Source organism: Rissa tridactyla, chromosome 2 (assembly GCF_028500815.1).
Source record: "Rissa tridactyla isolate bRisTri1 chromosome 2, bRisTri1.patW.cur.20221130, whole genome shotgun sequence".
Classification (NCBI taxonomy): domain Eukaryota; kingdom Metazoa; phylum Chordata; class Aves; order Charadriiformes; family Laridae; genus Rissa; species Rissa tridactyla.
The window spans coordinates 166,069,915-166,091,814 of NC_071467.1; the positions used below are offsets into that span (position 1 = coordinate 166,069,915).

The window sequence follows — 21,900 nt, forward strand, 5'->3', positions numbered from 1 at the left end:
ACACAGCAAGTGTAGATGGCAGATCCTCCAGGTTCTTCCACCCGACAAACCTCCTCCTGCTGAGTGACAGGACTTGCAAATATATATATGTTCTAGGTGTGGTTTCCAACTCTTGCTCTTAGCAACTTCCACAAGATGGCATCATTGCATAATAAAAGGCAGAAAAAATGGCCAAATCGAAACTCTTATATTTCCTTATTTAACGAAGAGATTAAAAAAAAACAACAACAAAACAAAGCAAAACCACACATAAAGAAATCTTATATACAAACACACACCCCTGAAATGGGCAAAAAGTCTCTGTGGAGATCTTCAAACTCATAAAAAGGTTTTTTGGGTGGGTTACAAACCAAATGAGATTCCTCCCAACTCTACTCAGCAGAGACCAGAAAAGATGAAAAGTTTGCACACCCATGAGCAGAAGGCATTTCTGCCTCTCCCGCAGCAACTGATAGCCCCCTTTCTCAGATACCTATGAAAGCAAGTCTCTGTCAGACCTATCCATCTCTATCTTTTTCCTTTGTTTCTGCTCTGTGATAGGATAAGTCACAAGAAAAACAAAACTTTGGGAAGTAAACCAGCCCACAAAAGAAAATACAACTTAGTAGAACATGCAGAGAATCACTTAGCTCATGCTGGAGGCAAACTCATGTGGATATGTGTATTATTCATCTACTAAAATATCATGAATGTCAAATCTTTTTGCTACAACTGGAGAAGGCACATGAGAGCTCATTTTTAAAGCAAACACAACCTCTACAGGGAAAAAAAAATGTAAAGAAAGGGATGAAAAAGAAAGTTTCTTGGGTACCACACACAGCAGGTCAACTTACTGTCGCTCCTCTGCCCCCAAGATTTTAGCTCAGTCATTTTGTCCTTGGTTAAAGGAAATCTTCCCTTTTGGATATTTGAGTCAGGTAGAACGAGGCAGGCTGGTGACTGTCCTGACAGTGTGCCTTGAAATCCTTATCAGGGCTACCTCTCAGCACCCAGTATAATTCAGCTGCTCTGGATTGCTCCTCTGAGTGCTGGTTGATAAGAAAAGAGACACCTTGCAGGCAGGAGCAGAGACAACGGTTTCAGCTGCCTCTCTCTTTCTTGAGGAGACTTTGATGAGACAACAACAGACAGCTAAAATGAGATTAGCTGCCAGGGGGATTTGATTCACTCAGGAGCACTGCTATCTGCTTTCTTGGTCTTGCCATTTTTTATTTTTTTTTTGGTCCTGTGAAAGCTATAAATGGGGATCTGAGGCCCAACACTATTGCCCTGATAGGATGGGATTGAGTCATAACCTTGGAATCTTGCACAGCCTGTTTCATCCACAAAGAAGGAGGACTTTGCACGAAAAGCATTGTCCTTTGCAAACTTCAGTGCTTTGATGGAGGAAGGGGTGGTCCTGATCTGTCCTTGGGAGAGCCAGCAGCTAGCCCAAGGCCAAGGCTTGCCCAGTGTGCTCTCCATTGACTCATCCTTTCCTTTGGCATCACAAACACCATCAACATTTTTAAGCTGTTTAATTTCCTCTCTGGGTGTTACTTTGGGTTTCAAGGTCTGCTGGTTTCCTTGTTTACGTACACTCCCAGGTCTGGTGACAGCAGCCCACCAGGGAGGATGCAGGCAGCACCTCTTCGAGTAATGCCCCACTAATTTCTGCAGAGGCAATCCAACAATTGGGACTGGGTGCAGGGTAAAATACCTCTGGAGGTGTACCCCTCTGGAATGAAAGACACAAATAGAGGGAAGAGGGTATGAAGAGGGTGATAGAAGCAAGGACAGTGCTGTGAAAAGGAAGCAATGCCTCTCATCTTGTGCTCAGAACCCATTGCGTTCTGTACCATGGCAGCTCAATATAGAGCATCAATCAGCCGTATTTCAGGTACCACGGGCAGGGAGACACCCCTTTCCTTATCATCCTGATTTGAGTCTGTACTCCGTTGAATGAAAAAGGTAGGGTGGAACTGTAGCAGAAGGTTCCCACATCGGGTGGGGTGGCAGCAGATCTGTTACTGCATCCCACTGCTGTGTTCCAGACATGACCTCATGCCTTCTGTTCAACTCAAACTGAAGACCAAGCTGGCTTTGGATGGTACCCAGTTTTCATGCCAGGGAACTGCCTAAGCTGGTGGTGTACTTTAGACCTCCTTGTGTCCATGAGTGGCAGACCTTTAATTCATTGATATTATTCAGCGCTGGTATTTTAGCAGCACCAGAACAGCTCGGGGGCCATGGAAACAGGTTTTCTCACTGTACATCCTTATGTGTAGTTCACACCAGGTCTAGTACTACTGGGAAATAGGGCTTACCTGAATGAGGAGTGGCAAAGTGGTGGGCTAAAGCAGCTGATTGCAAAAGTAGGAGGTTCAGTTCTGATCTCTTTTTCCCTATTGTCCTGGTTTCAGCTGGGTTAGAGTTAATTTTCTTTATAGTAGCTGCTGTGTTTTGGATTTAGTATAAGAATAATGTTGTTAACATATATTGTTTTAGTTGTTGCTAAGTGATGTTTACATTAGTCAAGGAATTTTTCAGCTTCCCATAGAAGCTGAGAGGGAGCATAGACAGAACAAGCTGGCCAAAGGGATATTCTATATCACAAACATCATGCTCAGCATATAAATGGGGGTTGGCTGGGGGGCACCAACCCATGATCACTGTTTGGGATGGACTGGGCAACCAACCATAGGGTCGTGAGAGTGACTTGTGTTCTATTATATTATTTTGTATATTCTTTTACCATTGTTATTATTTTCCTCTTCTGTTACTTTTCTATTAGACTCTCTTTATCTCAACCCACGAGGTTTCCCCCTCCCCTCCCCCCCACTTCTCCCTATCCCCCCTTCTCCCTACCCTACTTGGAGGAGGCGCAGGGGACGGGATTCAATAAACAGCTGTGTGGTCCTAATTGCTGGCTGGGGTTAAAACACAATGCCTGTCTTTGTGCCCTTCTGCAAGACCTACCAGAGACGCTTTCCCATTCCCACCCATGCCAGTCAAATGGTAACATGTAGCCCCAGACATGAGCATCAGTAATTTCTCACCTGGCCCATAGCCACAGACTTATCTTCAAGTCACTTCAAGAAAAAAGCTTGAAGAAACGGGTCTGTCATGGGATGCTTGGGAGTCACAAATGCAAAGCTTTTGCTTATCTGCCTGCATAAACTGGGAGTCTTTCCCTTGAATCTGTCAAAGGTTCAAGAGGAGTACAAAATAGTGTGAGAGTACAAAGGAGGGAGGTTCACACTGAATAAACATGTTCCCAGGAATCAAGTATTATTTAATGAGCACCAACAAAACTGTTAAACATCTTGAATGCAATTAACTGAGCACAGTTTAATTTGAAGTGTTAGAGGCTTTATTTACCAACTTGCTGCGGGTGTTGAAGTATAAATGCCAGGCAAAAGATTTACACTATTAAATAACCATTACTTTTTGGATGGCAAAACTACACAGATGTTTCCATTAATGTGAAGGATTTCCAGTGAGGCACGGATAATTTAGGCTGGCTCAGGGATGCTTCACATGGTCCTTTCTGACAGAGGCTTTAGCCGTCTGTCTTCAAACACTGCATCACCAGCAGCTCAGTGTATGAGAAACACTCAGCAGGATGCACAGAATAATCTATGCAGAGATGGATCAAGCCGGGCGAGTACTGTCCTCTATCACAGAGAACATCACTTGGGACTGCGTGCAGCTCTGGAGTCCTCAGCACAAGAAGGAACACGTCCAGCAGAGGGCCACAAAGATGATCAGAGGCCTGGAGCACCTATGCTATGAGGACAGGCTGAGAGTTGGGTGTGTTCAGCCTGGAGAAGAGAAGGCTCCAGGGAGACCCTACAGCAGGCTTCCAGTACCTAAAGAGGACCTACAGGAAAGCTGGGGGGGGGACTCTTGATCAGGGAGTGGAGCGATAGGACGAGAGGGAATGGTTTTAAACTGGAAGAGGGGAGATTTAGATGAGATCTCAGGAAGAAATTCTTTGCGGTGATGGTGGTGAGACACTGGCCCAGGTTGCCCAGAGAAGCTGTGGCTGTCCCATCCCCGGAGGTATTCAAGGCCAGGTTGGAAGGGGCTTTGAGCAACCTGGTCTAGTGGGAGGTGTCCCTGCCCAGGGCAGGGTGTTGGAACCAGATGATCTTTAAGGTCCCTTCCAACCTGAACCATTCTATGATTCTATGACAAGGGATGGCTCTTACATGGGGACAATAGGGTAAGCCCCTCTTTTGCCCTCAGCCCAAGTTCTCACATGGAAACCTCTTACCACAAGTCAGATATTTCCTTCCATTTTAGAGCTGTCCTGCACTTGTGTGTCTACAAACCCCCAAATTTATTGGCACCAGCATAAGTAGCTCAACCTGTGCACAAGAAGGGATGCTAACGAGAAAGATAAGTGTCTTTTACAATAGAAGGACCATTTTTTATGTACTCCAATTAATAACAAGTAGCTATTTTTTCTTGCCACTTAGTCTGATGACAAATAACCTGTGCTGTTCTTGTTTCATACAATACTCTTATCTTAAACTTCCATTGTTATGCGTGATGTACACAAAGGCACACACACTCAAGACTACTACAAAAGTAGTTGTGACCTCTATCAGCTAAAAAGCATTGGAGATGCTGTTATCTGAGGCTGGCTTCTGTTAAATGTGACAGCTATCAGGTCACATATAGGGGGCTGTGTCTGGAGTCTGCAAGGGGAAGAACTGGGGTGTGGGATCATAGTGGGGCTCCAAAACAGCTCCTCTGTGGGTGTCCTCACCAGATGGATGCCTAACCTGCTTCTTCATCTTCCCTTTTGACACCTTCTCACTCAGTGACCATTCATGGTCAAGGCAAAGGGAAGATGGAGTGCAGATTTGTGCACAGGTGGACTCTGGCATCAGAGGTGGGAACTGAGAGGAGAGGCTACACCTCAAGTTGCACCAGGAGAGGTTTAGCTTGGATATTAGGAAAAAGTTCTTCACCAAACGGCTTGTCATGCATTGGAACAGGATGTCCAGGGATGTGGCTGAATCACCATCCCTGGAGGTATTTAAAAGATGGGTAGACATGGTGCTGAGGGACATTGTTTAGTGGTGGTTTTGTCAGTATTAGTTTGATGGTTGGACTCGATGACCTTAAAGGTCCCTTCCAACCTAGACCATTCTATGATTCTGTGACAGCACAGATTAGGTCCAAATCTGGTTTTGATCTTCCTAAATCACAATTTTAAATGTGGGTGTTGGGATCCTGGATTTCATTGCTAGCTCTAGTTTGATAGAAAAGACAAGCCCAGCTTATTGACTATTTTTTGAATAATTGCCTGATAAGAGGTATTTTTCCTTGTTATTAAACAATCACCCTTAGATCTTGCCTCTCATAGCTGTGGTGTTGGCTCCTCCTTGTGACAGCTCCTCTCCTTGCATGGAGGAAATGGAGAAGGTTCAGGCCCAAATCTCTCAACCCTGGGTTGATAAATCCCACCCCTGCTCCCAGCCTTTAAGATGGGATCATGAGGAAAGAAGGTTAGAGAGCTCCACCCTAGCTTCAGGAGATATTGCACCAGGCATAAAAGACCCCAAGAAAGAGACAGAAAGCATAAGCAATCAGGAGGGTTTTTTTTTTTTAAATTAGGGCTTGTGTTAATTAATAGCTCAAAATTCCAGCCTAAACCTTTAATATGGACTTTGTCACTACGGTTCATCTCACCTATCTAGGGATGCTTCCAGGGTAGACATCTAGAGGTGACCAGGTGAGAGAACAAGTGGGAATAATTAATCTGTTTGCTTTAGATATCTACCTAAGCATGAGATGACCTGTGTCCTCAAGTGCCCTGGCTACCTTGTCTGGATCTCCAGGGAGCTCCCACTGACTACCTACTCCTTTTTGTCCCACACAATGTATCCTAGCTCAGAAATCCAACTTTGCTTAGGTCAAAATTTCCTAAGGAAACACTTGGTCTGGTGACAGGTCCAACCCTAAAGCGTGTTTTTCACTGGTGAGCTCAGAATAAATACAAAACAGTTGCTGTTAAAGCTGTCCTCCTTACCAGTAGACAGAAGAATAATAATTAAAAAAAAAAAAAAAAAAGAGGTAGAAGGAGCAATGCAGGGAGTTGGTTAAATTTGTTCAAGCAAAATGCAGTGAATGACAGTAGAAGCAGGTTGGGAGAAAAAAATATAGATATCATCTACAGAATAAGCAAGTATTCAGTGACTCAATGATAATTAATAAAATTTAGTAAATATTATCAGAGCAAATTAATCAGTTGAGCAACACAGCTCAGGGTAATGCTACAGTAAGGAGTTATTTGAATGTTACTAGTGTGGGTTAGTGAGAGGTAGGAAGGTTTTTTGACCTCTGTATGCTGTCTTGGTGAGATGCTTGGGCTTATGTATGAAAACAAATGCTGAAAAAGCAAAGGCTTGCAGGAACTAAAAGCCCCAAAATCCTAAACTCTGTTCCATGCCTGGAGAAGGGTCTTCAAACAAGAGTCTCACTGAACTCACTTGGTTTAGCTTGTTGGAAAGAAGATCAAAAAGGCCACTTGATTGCAGCATTGAAGGACTTCAGAAAGAAAAGAAAAAAAGGTATTAAGATCTTTTTAGTCTAGTGGATAGAGGCAAGCGCAGAGTCTGGAAATTAAAACCAGGTCAACTCAAATAAGAATTTGAGAAATAAATGTGGCAGGGAGGGTGATTAAACATTGCTGCACTCTCCACCCCTTAACAGCTCTCCCTAGAGTAAGGTGGGATTCAATCCAACTCAAGTTATTTCACTCAGGCAGTAATTAAACTTAATAACCTGTGATGTGCAGAGAGGTCAGATGATGTGATCTAATGGTGTGGACAGACCCTCAATTCCAGACACCAGGAAAATATCACATGTAAAGGAGTAGTTAAGCTCAATGGCTGAGCAAATATTGGAGCAGCCCTGACCCCTTGCAGCAGTTCTTTCAGCATATCCTTATGGTGCTGTACAAAGGGGGATATATTTAAAAACACATTTTTCTTGAAGTCATAATGGCACAGCTACTGGACTGCAATCTAGATCTCTTAATTCTTTGGCTCCTATTTTTGCCTGCTAGGAAAGTAGTATGTTAATCCAAGCACTAGATTTTCCATGAAGGAACAGGCATAGAGTAGGATAAAATACAGGGATAAGAAAGGTTTTGAGGTAGCATTCAATCAATATTCAACCCGTACTTTAAATTTGATATTTTTACCATCCATGTGTCTCTCTTTTCCAGAAGAAAGCAGATCCTGAGTCCCCATTGCCACAGTCTGAGCCATAGCCAGGATGTAGTTACATGCCCTGTAGGTAGTTGCACACCCTTTAGAGGTAAAGCCCCCTTCTTCTGAAGCCCAGTCCAGGGATGTCTTCTGAGGCTCTAGTATCTCAGCTATAGCTCTAGTAGCAGCTGTGGTACCTTTAAATGAGATGGTTCAGGCACCAGCAGCATCACCTGAACACTCAGGGTGGACCAGTCCTATGAAAAGCCACCCAACCACTAACTAATTTTCTTAAGGCTTTAGTTGCCCTCACTGATCATTGCATTATCACAATTAGCCAGTAATTAACATTGCCATGAGTAGCTTGAACAGCCAAAATATGCTACCTCGTTCCTTAAAGCATCATTGTAGTCATATAGTAGGCAACTTTCCAGGCTTCTCAAAGAGCATTTAAACACAAGTGCTGCAGTTAACTTGCCATTGAATACATCTGCATTAATTGCTTGCACTATTAACAATGGAATGGCTGCCTAATTAACTCAGAGCAGCACAGGCTACTTTGCTAAATGTTAATTAAATGCTTCATTGGCAGACTGTATTTTTTCAGCTTCAAAGGGAGCAAACCTACTGTGTATTGCAGCCAATTTCCATGCAATTTATGAAACTGTTCAGTTCTCAATCATAGCTCTGCTGAAATATTACACCAAGCAGTCTCTGGAGGAGATATTTCATTTACATCTTTCCCAGCTCCTAGGAGAACCAAATTGTTTCTTTCTCTTCTTTTTAAGTTTTTCGTTTGGTTTGTTATTTTTTTTTTTTAATGTACTGCCCAGCTAAACTAGAAGCAACTATGTTACTGTTGATGAGCTAAATTCACTTAAGTGAAAACAAAAAAGAGACCATGAGAAGGGTAACTTGGCCACACAACACAGATATTTAGTTTAAGCCAACACAGCTCCCTTCACAGGCTTTTGTATGCTCTTAGCATGCTTCAATTATGAAACAAAATATTCTAGTTTAAGCCAGTGGGAGTAAACACACAGCCGTTATTTAGTCACAAGCATCTAATTGTTTATGGTGGAAATTATGCGTTTAACCTTTGCTCCGTCACTGTACTTCAGATGACAGTTTTTTGGGGGCCATTTCTCAGCTCCTCCAACCTGAATAGTATTGGATATGAATAACAGGAAAACATTGCCTCCTGTGAAAATAATGAAAACATGCTAAAAATCCAGAAAGGAACAAGTTTCAGAGTCTTTTATTATTTCCAAGTCAGGTTTTTTTAGTATATGCTGAAGAATGAAAATACATCACTCACAATACCTCTTGTCATGATAGATAGCAAAAAGTTGACTCCTTTAAAATACCCATTTCATAACGGACCACCAAATATTTGTTTCCTTCTTGAAAAATTACATTTCACATGCTCAGCCTGGCAGAAACAATGAAAAATTATCTGATACATCGTCAGCTTGAATCTTCAGTGTGGAAAGAGAACACCATGTGCAGGATCAGGCCTGACTTTTCAATTTAAAACAGAAATGTTCTTTCAGAATAGGTGGCTGAATTCAACCATGTACATCAGGTAGCTGACAAGGAAAAAAAAAAACATAGGTGAGAAAATGATTTTTTGAAGCCAAACAACAAAGTGATCCACAGCATGTTATCGAAAAGGAAAAAGCCTGGATTTTAATTGTGCAGGTCACAGAAGATGCTGATTATCACAGCATCACAAGGCTATATGTAATTAACACAGAAAAGCTGAGAAAAGGGAGAGAAATGAAAATTATGACACCACGTTTTGCCATGCAAAGTGTCTGTTCTTCTGCTTTATGTAGTTTGATAGCGGAGAAACCATTAAATAATGTCACCATTTCAAACCTTGATATTTTCATAGACCTTCTATGGTGTTAATGGGGCACTGATACATCTTAGGGAGATTGCTTCAAGCTCACCAGGCATTAAGGTTATAGTTTACTCAGGCTGCATTTTGGAAGCCTTCTCAACAATTAAAATGAAAGCTGAAATCCTGGAAAGGAAAAGGAGAGACACAACATGAAAGAATGAGAGGGAATATTGTTTGATAACAGTGTAATTAGAGCACTCTCCTGGGGAATAAGAGAATTGGTGAATGTTTAACATAAAACAGGCATTCAAGGCTTGAAATCAGGTCATCTGCCAGCTAGAAGAAAAGCATAATAACAAATTCTCAAGTTAGATCCAAGCTAACTGGTTCCCCAAATACTTCATCCTATGGACCCAGAATCGAAAGTGATCAAGTTATTACTCATCAACTGAGTTGCAATTAATATTCCTGCATATATTCATATCCCAAACAAAAACTTTTAGGTTCAGCTACTTTCTTTGTACATATGACCCTCATGCAGGTTTTTAATGTTGGGGGGGGTTTTATGCTGCAATTCTTCTACCCTGAGAACATGGGCCTATCAGTTATTGTGCTCAGCTGATGCCATGTCACATACTAAGCTTTTGTAAGAGTCTTGCTTTGATGTTTAACTCTCATGGAAGAGACTACAGTCCAATTCTTGATCTGTTATCTTATACGAATGGCTATTTTTAAACAGCAATCCTCATTACCAACCATCTTCACATGATGGCTAATTGTAACTGGCGTCAGACACAGCCAAATTGGTAGTGATGACGAGGTCTGAGGTGAAGACAGAAAATCATGTCCATGAGTCAGAGTCTGCATCAATAGGACACATGACCAGGCACAGGCAACTCTACAACATCCACTGCAGCGGATCTCTGGGGTGGGCCAAGCATGAAAACATCAGCTTAAGAGTCATTCCAAGTGAAGAAAAGGGGAGCCTCCACTCAGGCTTCTTCTAACTCTTCCTTTGAAGGCCACCAGCTGCATTAAAAAGGTGGAAAGGGACTCTTTATCAGGGAGTGTAGCGGTAGGACGAGCGGTAATGGTTCTGAGGGGAACCTCTGAAAGAAGGGAGATTTAGATGAGATCTCAGGAAGAAATCCTTTACTCTGAGGGTGGTGAGCCCCTGGCCCAAGTTTCCCAGAGAAGCTGTGGCTGCCTCATCCCTGGAGGTGTTCAAGGTCAGGTTGGACAGGGCTTTGAGCAACCAGGTCCAATGGGAAGTGTCCCTGCCCATGGCAGAGGGCTTGGAACTATATGATCTTTAATGTCCTTTCCAACTCTGACCATTCTATGATTCTATGATTACTCGTCATCTGGCTCTGAACCCAGGCAGTCAAACCCCAGGAAGGGTAATGGTGATGAGGATGTTCTCAGGACCCTTACGGGCAAGTTCAGTTTCCCAGATTGTCTTCAGAATGAAAAAATTTCTGCTTTTCCAGTGGAAAATAATGTTAATCTTGGCATCAACAAAAGACCAAGAAATATTACAGGTTATATTGCTTTGGGTTTACTTGATGGATAAATTATCAGTGGAGCAAATATAATCTCACTGTTTTGAAGCATGACAAAACTTCAAATATCTACCAAGCACAACAGAAAGGATGCTAAGATAGCTCCAGACTTCTAATACGCGACAAACGTTTCACTATTAACTTCCAAAGTATGAGATCCACTTCTTCTGAGGGAACAGTTCACATGCCTAAATGTAGATCTCTGACACTGTTTGGGAAGCTCTCAGGCACATTGTCTAGCCTTTGACTATCACTCCAGGGGGTGTCACAGCTCTTCCAGGGTCCTGGGTCACTCCAAGCTCTTTTTGTGGTTAATGGAGAGAAGGCAGCTGCAGAGAACAATTTATTTGGCATACCCTAAATTTCTGTCTTAAGATGAGATTAATCACCCTGTAGAGATGCTTCTTTCTCTCCATCAGTGATAAAGGGAGCCTGGAGTGACTGTCTGAGACTGTAATCCCTTCCTTTGGGACACACAAACCAGAGCAGATGAATTCCACCAACTCTCTCCTGTGTCTGACCTGGAGGGAAAAGTAAAGATATCAAGCAGGCAATAACTTCCCACTAGCAATAAAAGGATCATTCCTGGCATCAGTTTCAGTTTCCTATTCACTGGCCTGTCCTTTTAAAGATATAATGGCGTTTACTTCAATACTTAGCTCCCTGCATGACTAAGCACAATTTACAAGGGGGATGTAGATTAGGAATAGCGTTGTATTATTTTCACATAAATCTCTTGCTCCAGTGGCTGGTTATGAATCATTTCACATCCCAAGACAACACGTACCTCAGTGTAACACTTCTTCTCCTTTAGAAAGTTAAACAGAGAGCCCAGCTCATGATTGTCATGTAGCAACTACCATTTTTGTCCTCAGTAATTGTAAAGTGAGAGATACAACAACCCCTACTCCTTCCTGTAGGGCTAAGCCAGCTACTGTGATATTGACAGGCATTTTATCCTTGACTTTCAAGGGCATTGACCAATCTCTTTGTGCTTTACTCGAAAGCTGACAGTCTTATCGTTTATCAATCTCCAGGTGCTAATTTTCCTGGCAAATTTTTCTGTAATATGAGTAGAGGATTCCTGGCTTAGCTGAATTCCAGAGTGCTTTTAGGAAAACAATAGATCTTGATTTAAAAGTGGTTAGAGAAAAAACACATACCCCATTCCCCCCAGTAAATTATCTCTATGGTTGCCATCACTGTTAAAAATGCATACTTATATCTAGTCTGACCTTGCCTTGAGTCCTCACCCAGATACTGGGTATTTTTTTGTCTGCTAGCCTGAAAAGGTCTGTGCCATCCATTGGTTGTGGTGTAGCTGTAGCAGGTTCTGTGGGCAGGTGCATGGTGAAATTCTGCTGCCGCGAACATCGGCACAGACCCAGCTGTGTGCTTTCCAGATGTGGTACATTACACACCTGCAAGCTGCCCGTGTTGTGCTGCCAACAACACCACATGGGTGCCTTGTTTTCCTTTTGTAAGATAAGGAAAAGCTCAATTACCCTCAGCTTGTGATGACCCTCGTGGAAGAGCAAGGATAAAAGCATCTTGATTCCTTCCCCAATTACAGGTTATTACAATTTCATGGTGTTTTAGGCAATTCAGTTCAGCTTCTTGTGACATTTAGATGGCCCTGAGTGTGATTCCACTACAACACCTCTGCAGCAAACTCTTTAAGGGGAGTGATATTTTTGGCAGCAAAATTCAGCAAAGGGGTAGAGGAGCTGCTACACTTTGCTTGGTAACTTTACACCAACCTCAAAATGCTGAGAAAGATATTTTACTACTTTCTTTTTCTCTTTTGTTATACGAAGAGGTCATGCAGAGCTTGTTCTTGGTTAACGTGATCACTTTTTACTTAGGAGAGGATGGACAGGTACAGGACAAACTTTTAGGCAGTAAAATTTACACCAGCAAATGCTCTATGTGCTGGTGCTGTGAATGCAGTTTGCAAAAATTTTTTTTACTCCTGGTGAATGAGAAATGCTCACACTTGGAACCAAACATACAGAATATTTCTCTCATTTCCTTGGGTTAGTCTCAAAGGTCTAATACGTTGCTCATCGTGACTGGGCAGCTCCAGTTAAAATAGGAGACGGAGCTTGCAAAACAACAATTTTCCAAACACAAGGCTCTGCCTGCCTGCAGAACCCTTTTCCATAATGTATATAAACAAGGTTAAGAATTTAGGTAGGCTGGAATGTTGAGCTTTTATGTAGAATAGAAGAATCCCTCAAACTATTTTAAGGATGCCCACAAAAAAGCAACTCAAAAGTTCATAGACACCATGAGATCTCATGCTTCTTGACTTGTGTTTATGGCCTGTGGGCCAACTAATTTTACAATTATCAGTTTCTGTGTCTCACTGACCTTTTCCCTTAAGTTGCTTTGTTGTTGTCAGAGGTAGTACATGGATGATCTAATCAAGTCTGTGAATTTCTAATGTAGCAAACCAACCAGTAGTGATTTCATTACAGTGAATTGTCTGAATCATGATTAGATTTTCAGATGGAAATTCTGAAGTAACATATAGGTTTAAGCATGAAGGGAATATATATCTTACTAGGAGTAAAAGCATCATCTGCATCCTTAAGTCGTGTAAAGAAGCCTAGCTCATGGGAAGAAGCATGATGGAATAATAAGTGCATGATGGGGGGATTTAGGAGATCTGGGTTCAATTCTTGGCCTGCCCTAAATGGATTTGGATGAAAGTCAATTAAGGCATGTATTGAGCTCTTGTTCTGGATCTATTTTGAAGGGTTCCATGCCAAACTTCTCATTGCTTTCTTCAGCGGGAAGTCCACAGCCCCAGTATCTACCTACCACAAAAAAAGAATTGCTAAGACTCATTGTCAGGAACCTCTAGCAATAACACGGTGTTGAAAGGTGACAGTACATCTTAATTGCTGCTGTCATTTCCAAAGAGATAACGAATTTAAGTTGTTGATTCTCTGATGCTCAGAAACACCATTGGTGTATATGGTTTAAGGTAACGGTTTACATTGGCTTTAGTAGGAAGGACGTGCTCAGTCGAAGAGTGGTAATTCTTTGTTTTCAGACAATTCAATTGTTTTAGACTGTGTGACCATATCCCTCAGGCAGGTACTTCCACTGATGTAAATGGCTACAGGTTCCTACTGGAAGAAGCTCTTCTGAAATTAATTTTTCTTCCTGCTGTCTCCCTACTGCAAATGGGTCAGCCTGTACTAGAGAGAGATCTGCTGACTAAACTGAATGCTCTTGTTTCCCTCTCTCCTTTCTCAGTTATCACACTGTGCTGTATCTTCAAGTGCCGGATTCCCCGGACAAAGAAAGAGATTGAGGCACGGTATGCTCAACGACAAGCAGCCAAGACATACGCAGATAAACTGGACACTGTGCCACCACTCAACGAGCTGACAGAGATTCCTGGAGGTACTTCCCATACCCACACCTACACATGAGATCCATCTATTTTATTGGGGTGGTTTTCTATATGCATGAATGCAAAGGGATAGGTCCTCCCTTAGTGTAAATCAGTGTGGCTCCTTGGGCACAACCATTAAGATATTGCCATGACATGGTAAACACCTCCCATTTGCATGTACTAAACCTACAGCATTTGTGGAAGCAGGCATGGTCATTTAGATGAAAGGGACAGTTTCTCCAATGGTACAAGTCAGGGTCACTCCTTTGAAGTTCGGGTTTAAAATTTCCAGAGTCTGATTCATTTTAAGGACCAGTTCCTGGGTTGGGGTGTGGTGACGGTGTCAGTAGGAAAAAAAAAGAGTTGTTAGAGTTTCACATTACCCATAAATCTCTTGCCCCATTTGGATGGCCAAGAGTATTTCTGTCACTGCTCTCCTCTCCTCTCACTCATCTTTCCTGATTCTGTACCCTAGGCTCTACTGAAACTCTCCTTACTCTCTCTGGTCATGTCCAGTCCAGACCACTCAACTCTCTGCCTGTGGTGAAAGAAGAAGATGAAATGGCCCTGCAAGGAAATTAGGGGACTGCCTTCCTGTTTGTCTGTCTATGGCTTCTCTTTTCTGATGAGATCCATCATACCTTGGACTCCCTGCTTCTCAGTTCCCTTTCTGCATTCTGCCTCTGTTTTCTCAATATCTTTTTATGATTTTTTTTTCCTCTTTCCTGTGTCTCTGCAAGCACTGTGGTCTGTAGCTTCATAGAAACTGAGAGTTTCCTTGACTCAAAACGTGATGCTTCAGCCCACGAAACTGGTGAAAGAGGCAGATAACAAGATAACATAATTGTAGAAATGTAGTCCTACATCAGCAAAATACAGAACTAAGTGCTTAACAGTAGGAACTTGCACATACCTCAGTATTTCAGAGGTGTTCAGACTTCTGACTATGCCTACACTATAAACAGAGGATGCTGAGATCACACTCTGGAGCTGAACCCAATAGGCATGGATAAGCCCTTGTCCACACACTTAAATTCTCTTAACCTAATTTAAAGTCAGAAGTCATCCGAAAGTCTAGTTAATGCAGTCTTACATTTATGAGCAATCACACATGGAAATGCTTAGTGTTATATCCTTCAATTTCCGGGCTCTCTAAGGACCAGCTATCAGTAAATCCCAGAGGGTGTGAAGGATCATGCCTGTAGAGAACAGAAAGCCAAATTCACTCTTTTACTTCTGCATCTTCTTCCTGCCCAGCTGTTACTTCTGGAAAACCAATAAAATAAGGATGAGAATATCCAGAAGAGATGGAGGGTATTTGGGCAATGCAAATAAATTTTCATCTCCTGTAAGCAACTTTACAACCCACAAACATGTACATATGCTCCATCCAAAGGCTGGCTATTTTGGGATAGATTTAATCAGACCATGCTAAATTATTGCAGCATGAACTCATGAATAAATCTCCTCAAGAAAGCTATTTATGGGAAGTCAGCTGCACCATAAAGACTACCCAAACTTTAATTCAGCTAAATGTGTAAGTTGAATAGTTGACCAACCTTTGACCTTTTGAGAATCCCAGAATTACGGTCCTGACAAGGTGCAGGGCAGAAGGCTGGTGGATAACATATTGCTGAGTGTCTGTTGATGTCTGGTAATGGTTTATGAATCCGTGTGCTCTGAAGCTCCAGGTCCTTAAGGTCAGATACACATCTGCCCACGTTGACCTGAAGGACCTGGTACTGGGGTGGGAGTCATCTAACCACAAGTAGATTATCCACATCTACGGAGAAACCTACATCAGCAATAGTTGTCCCAAATTTATCCCTTTATCCACAATGGAAAATAAAAAGGATGTGATTCCTTTCATGGTAGGGTGGGGGCTGCTAAACTGGAAGAGGTAAATTGTGCCTTAAAAATGCCTGTATGTCTCCAGTCTTGGGAACCCAAAAGGACTGATTCAGCCGTCAGTGCCTGAAGTGTTAGAAGCAAAAACTGCGTGATCAAACCCCCTGGCTTGTCCTCCTTCTGAGATTAGTGTGCATCCTGTCCCCAGAAAAAGTTTCACTACATGATTTAGGCATTACAGTGGAAAGTATGCAAAGCTTTGGGCTTCATCTCTGTGCTGTTAGTTTCATCTGTACAGAGTGTGATGCTCTGCCCCTGACATTTGGCAACCCACCTTGATTTATGCAGTCATGAAATATAATGTATGTGTTTGACAACTATTTATATACTTCTACTGTGACAATCCCTGGTAGACCCACTCAAGGCCAGAGAGATGACTTGAGTGATTTCAGTTACTGAGTGGCCATTAAATGCTTTAAAAATTTCTGTAAGTGCCAAATGCTATTAATCATGAATATATTACAATGCTTAAATGCTCTCCTTTCTTGGCATTGTTTTACTCAACTTCACATTTACTTTGATGGAATATTCTTACTGCCAAATGGTTCTCCATGCACTTTTTTGAGTATCATATATGGCAAGCCATTTTATTGCACATAAATAAAATGGACTTTAGGGTTCAGTGTATAAAATGTTATATACAAAATGAGTCATTTGTGCTCTGTCTCCCAGTCTGTGGGATAAGTACAAGCAGGACTTGGCCTTTGCTCTAGGTGGAGATGTCCTGTCTGGGTCCATGGCCTGGGAGATCTTCAAGTATTCTGGTCCAGCTGACGTTTTTGAGAGTTCACCTGGTTCCTGCCATATTTGTCCAGGAAGCAGACAATGTGGTTGTTTTTTTTTTTTAATTCTTCCCTCTCCTTTTTTTTTTTTTATTTTTTTTTTATGAAATGTCAGGACTTCCCCTGATGTTGTAAGAGTCTGTATTGTTCTACTCCCATTTGTATGTACAAATAAATTGCCAGTTCCCAGGACAAAGGATGATATTTTATTTCAGTGTGCATGCTGAAGCAATATTTTAGGTAAACGTAACAAATCCAGGTTCGATTTGCACCTGTAATTCATTGCTGCAATTTGGAAGTGAGACTAGAGACATCCATAGCAATGGGACATTTGAGCCTACTTAAACAGATTGGAATCCAATGGCCAGGTAAGGGTTGAGACATCTCACCAAAGGCTCATGCCAAATTACCTCCTAAGTCACTCCACTGTCATTTTTCCTTACCCTGTGAAAAACATGAAATAATTTGACTTAACCTAGGTGCCAGCTGAAGAAAGCCAAACAGTGACCAACCATCTTCCATTTGCTGAGGTCACTCCCAGGTGATTGCTACATCTTGACCAATTTTAGTTATTAAGTTGTGTTAACATGGTTGTCTACTTACATTTCTGAGTCCTACTGGGGATTTTCAGAGGAAGTCATGGGAAACTTAATACATTTTTACTTGTTTTTGCAAAACTTTGTACTCTACCGGTCTTGAGCAAAGGAAAAACTTTCCATAAGAAATATAAGAAATATGATCTGTGTTAAAGTGTCAAGTTGCATCTTGAGGTGAGAGTTCAATGCATCAAGGTCTGAGGTCAGAAATACTTTTGAGAAAATTAACCACTTCTAGTAGAAGAAAAACAAGAAAGATGAGGAAAAGTTTTCTGCTACCAAATTCTGTGTCAGAATAACTAAAAGTCTGTAGACACAGTGGTTAAGTCTTCTTACCTGAAATGTGGACACTGAATCCAAGATATTCTTAAGTAAAAATATTTCATAAGTAAAGATATTATAAGCTTCCTATAACTAATATGGCTTGTGTGCTAAAACATACCAAAACAGAGCTTAGTATGCACTCAAGCTAATTGCTGTACGCCTGTGGTATATTTCTGCCATTAATTATAGTGGTGCAGGTAGGAAACCAGTCTCATGGTAACTGGATGTGGACAGGACATAAGCTAAGCCTACTTTTGATGAGGCTCTGAGCAATCTGATCTGGTTAAAGATGTCCCTGCTTACTGCAGGGAGGTTGGACTAGATGACCTTTAAAGGTCCCTTACAACTCAACACATTCTACGATTCTATGATTTGTAGTCCTGTGCTGAGCAAGCCATCTTCTGCTTGTCTGACTCTGAGAGTAAGCATCCCCAGCAGAATCCCTACTCTCCACTCTCAAGCTGCAGGAAACATACCCCATAGAGGAAAGCCAAGAATTAGAAAAGCCAACCAACAACAACAACAAAAAGCCCCAAACAAACAAACAAACAGACAAACAAAAAAAAAACCGAAACCAAGCCAGGTCTGTACTGAATTGCATGAGAACTGTTTCTGTTGCTTCTTGTAGAAGGAGACAACTCCACATGAATGTCTATTTGGAAATGCTTATGATCCATGCTTATAATGTTCATGGATCAGCTCCTACCAACAGAGGCCATTTCCTCCAATAGATCCACAACTCAGCTCTTGAAATTACTAGTTCTGCTTTACCCTCTTTGTCTGTCTTCTCAAAACAAAGATATGAAAAGCTGGTAGTCAGTGAGGAAAACAGTTGTATGGACAAAGCCCCAGCAGAAGTATTTTCCCTTTGTCCAAGATTTGCCAGCAGAGAGCAGGCGTTTTGCCCTCTTCCTGGCTAGTGTCAACCCCAGTTAACCGCTTTCCTGTTTTCTTTTTCTGTCCTTGCATACAGCTCAGGTTGCAGAAGAAAAAAAAGAAGAAGTTCCCACTGTATCTGGAAAAGTGGACAAGGCTCAGGGTAAGAAAGATGGATCCAAAGACTCCAAGAAGAAGGATGGTGAAAAGGACCAGAAGGAAGGATCCAAGAAAGAAGGGAAGGATGGGGTGAAAAAGAAAGAAGGAGAAAAGGGAGAAAAAGGAGAGAAGGGAGAAAAGGGAGGAAAGGACACTACTGACAAGAAACAAGGTGGTGGGAAGAAAGGTGAAAAAGAAGGTGAAGCAGTAAAATCAGGAGGAAGCAGCAAAACTAATGGCAAGGCTAGTGGAAATGCCAAAGCCCCAGCAAAGAAGAAGTGACCTTGCCGAAAGACAGTGCTGGCTGGCTGTCAGGGAGGACACTGTCAAATTGCTGTTGGTAGAGCTCTGGGAGCAGACAGGATATGTTGTCTCCATATACTCAGGCTGTTGAGTGCCACTGAATGTACATATTTATTACCTCTTTAACACCAAGCCACTGGGGTTTTTTTGGTCCACCAAACGAAAACCTGGCCATTTGGATACACAGTATCTTGTAAATAAAATGCATGGTGCAGAGCTACATGATAACAACAACTGGAATCAAACTGCAACCTGGAGTGAGGATCAGGGCTTTGAATATACATGGAAATGCAGAGATGAAGATCTAAACTAATGGGAGGACATGATTAATTTAAAATTTGTTCTTCTTGAGGACCTTAAGGAGTTTGTACTCCTCCTAAATAGGATTTGCATGTGTGTAATTTTAGGGATTAAGTAAATTCTGAATGCTGAAACCCAAAGAATGGAGTTTTCAACACTGTAGCTCATGTATTTTCTGAGACATGGCTTGGGCACATGGGAGAAAGTTTTCCTTCCTTCTCAGATGCCTCTTTCTCTGGGCTGCTGAAGAAAACACAAAGAACTGTGTATCTCCCAGAAGATTTATCCACCTTTTCCTCTTTTCTGATGAAAGACATATAAATCAGGCTGTAGGAAGATGTGCACAGAATAAAAAAAAAGCAGACTGCATCTGTGCTGCCGTAGGCAGTAGCTGTCCTCAGTTCATCATCTCTTCAGGAAAGGCAGCAGATGACAAGAGCCCACTGGGATGACGGGGACTGGAGATGCTCAGCATGTTGCAGCAGAAACTCAGGGTCTCAGGGGAGCAGGGCTGAATGCATTCATGTCTTTGCTCTCTCCCTAAGCAGTTTTGAAAACAGGGATTTTGCAATATTTTCATGTGGCTGCTGTTTATCTCACCTGGAAATATCTTGGAAAGTAGTTTTATCAGGAGCAGCTTTTATCCTAGTGTGTTTTGTAAATATCTCAGCAATTTATGCCTTACGATTAACAGCCATAGGGTATTTAGCTAAAAAGCTAATGGGGGATAGTTTGCAAGCTATTCTGATGACTAAAGCTCTACCTATTGTCCCTGCTGGATACACCAACGCTGAGTATATACACTGGCATGGATTTGTCTACTCCATGGGGCAAGGAGGGAGTTATCTCCAGTAATTTATTCAGCTGAGGCCCCATGAGTTAGACTTATATTAATCCAACTGCTTTCTATTTACCATGAGTTTTCAACACAGAGAGTTGATCTATCACTGTAAAGACATTTCTCATTTCTCCCCCCTTTCTTTTCCCCCTCTCTCCTCTCCTCCCCAACCCATCCTGGTAGAAAATGAACCCAGCAAAAAGAAGAGCATGTTCTGCTGTGTTAACGAGGTCAGTCAGCTCATAAAAAGACCAGAGCAACTGAATTGGTGTAAGACTTGAGGAGCAAAGATGGGAAAGATGTCCACAACCACAGAAACATTTACTAAGACTATGAACGGTGACAGTTCACTGCCTCCAGGTGTGATCCGCAGTGCTAGAGAGAAGTCAGGGTCAGAAATTCTGCTCCATGTATGCAGACAAGTGGTTGGAGCCCTTAATCTCTATCCGCTGCAATGATATCCAATGATGGGTGTGGATAGGTACGTAATAGACATCTGTGTTTAAGTCTGAATCTCAGTCCCACCCCTAATTTTTCAAAGGCTGAAGATGTGTGGGGATTGTCGCTTCCACGCAGGAGCAGAGGACCTGGTTTCGATTCCCTTCTCAGCTGAGAGGTCTCAGCTGTCCAAGTTTATGGTTCAGGACAGCTACTGGGCTGCAAGTAAGAACAGGAAAAGGATTTTTAACCACTTTTTCAGATGGAAGAAAAGGGAATCTAAGAGTCATACAGCCAGGTGGGGAGGAGGCTACCCTGCAGGAGCACAGGTCTGTAATCTAGTCTATGTATGTACATTCATGTGCATCACCTGATGAGGGATCAGTTCATATTAACACACCTTCACTCAGGGACCTGCAGAGGCTCCTAGTGCCAGAGTTAATGGAAGCACATTGATTCCAACATACAGAAACATGATGGGTGTCAATCGCTATATTCCAATTACCTGCTTTCTGCTGTTCTCTCCCAGTTTAATTGATTTCTTTCTTAAGGAGCCACAAAGAAAATAAAGTAAGAAAGACTTTTAAAATTGCATTCAGGCCATATTCTTTGCCTGTGTGCAGAGATGTCACTCCTTGGGACCTGCACAAGGTTGCATGAGCTCACTGTGTATTATATGGGGCCTGAATGGATGCTCATGTCTTCTAAACTTCAGCTCATGGGTAAAGCATCTGTGGGATGGGATGCAGCTGTGATTTGGGCAGGAAAGACTCTATCCCTGTCCTGCAGCTGGAAACAGGGTGTGGTTGCGTTAATCCTGCTCTTAATGCTCTTTAGGATGTGCAGAATGAGGATACTGACTCAGCCTGTACCTATTTGGTGAGAAGGAAGAGGAGGAGATCTATTCCTGATCCAAAAGTTTCAATGAATATAATATGCCCCTTCACTTTGTCATTAAGCTCACTGTCACAGAGTAAAATAGCTCTTTCCTTAACCCCCTCCTCTTCAATACAACCACTCACTCTCTCACACCAAAAGAAAAAATCAAATAAAAACTACTGCATCAGGACTGCCACAGCCTTTGCAATTCATCTTAATTCGTTTCTGCCAAGATCAGGCAGCAAATACATTCAAATTCTTATGTATCAGATCACAATAGTTTGTAGTCATGTCTTACTGAAAAAAATGATGTTTTGTTAAAAAAAAAAATGTTTCTCCTCTGAGAAGGACCAGCCCTGGGTCATCTGAGGGGATTTATCAAGTTGTTTCTACATTGTCAGAGTGACGGTGCACAGATGGGATAAAGGGAATACATTACCGGGGGCTATGACTTTCAGGGAGACGTTCTGCC

General features: G+C 42.1%; 1 protein-coding gene across 1 annotated transcript in view; it reads left to right on the top strand.

Moving 5' to 3' along the window:
* The window catches only part of TMIE (transmembrane inner ear), a 37,016-nt gene extending 18,064 nt beyond the window's left edge, over nt 1-18,952 (top strand). The window contains exons 3-4 of the mRNA XM_054193291.1: nt 13,884-14,033; nt 18,609-18,952. Coding sequence (XP_054049266.1) covers nt 13,884-14,033; nt 18,609-18,952 — 494 coding nt within the window. The remainder of the gene's footprint in view (nt 1-13,883; nt 14,034-18,608) is intronic.
* Nucleotides 18,953-21,900: the final 2,948 nt, after the last annotated feature.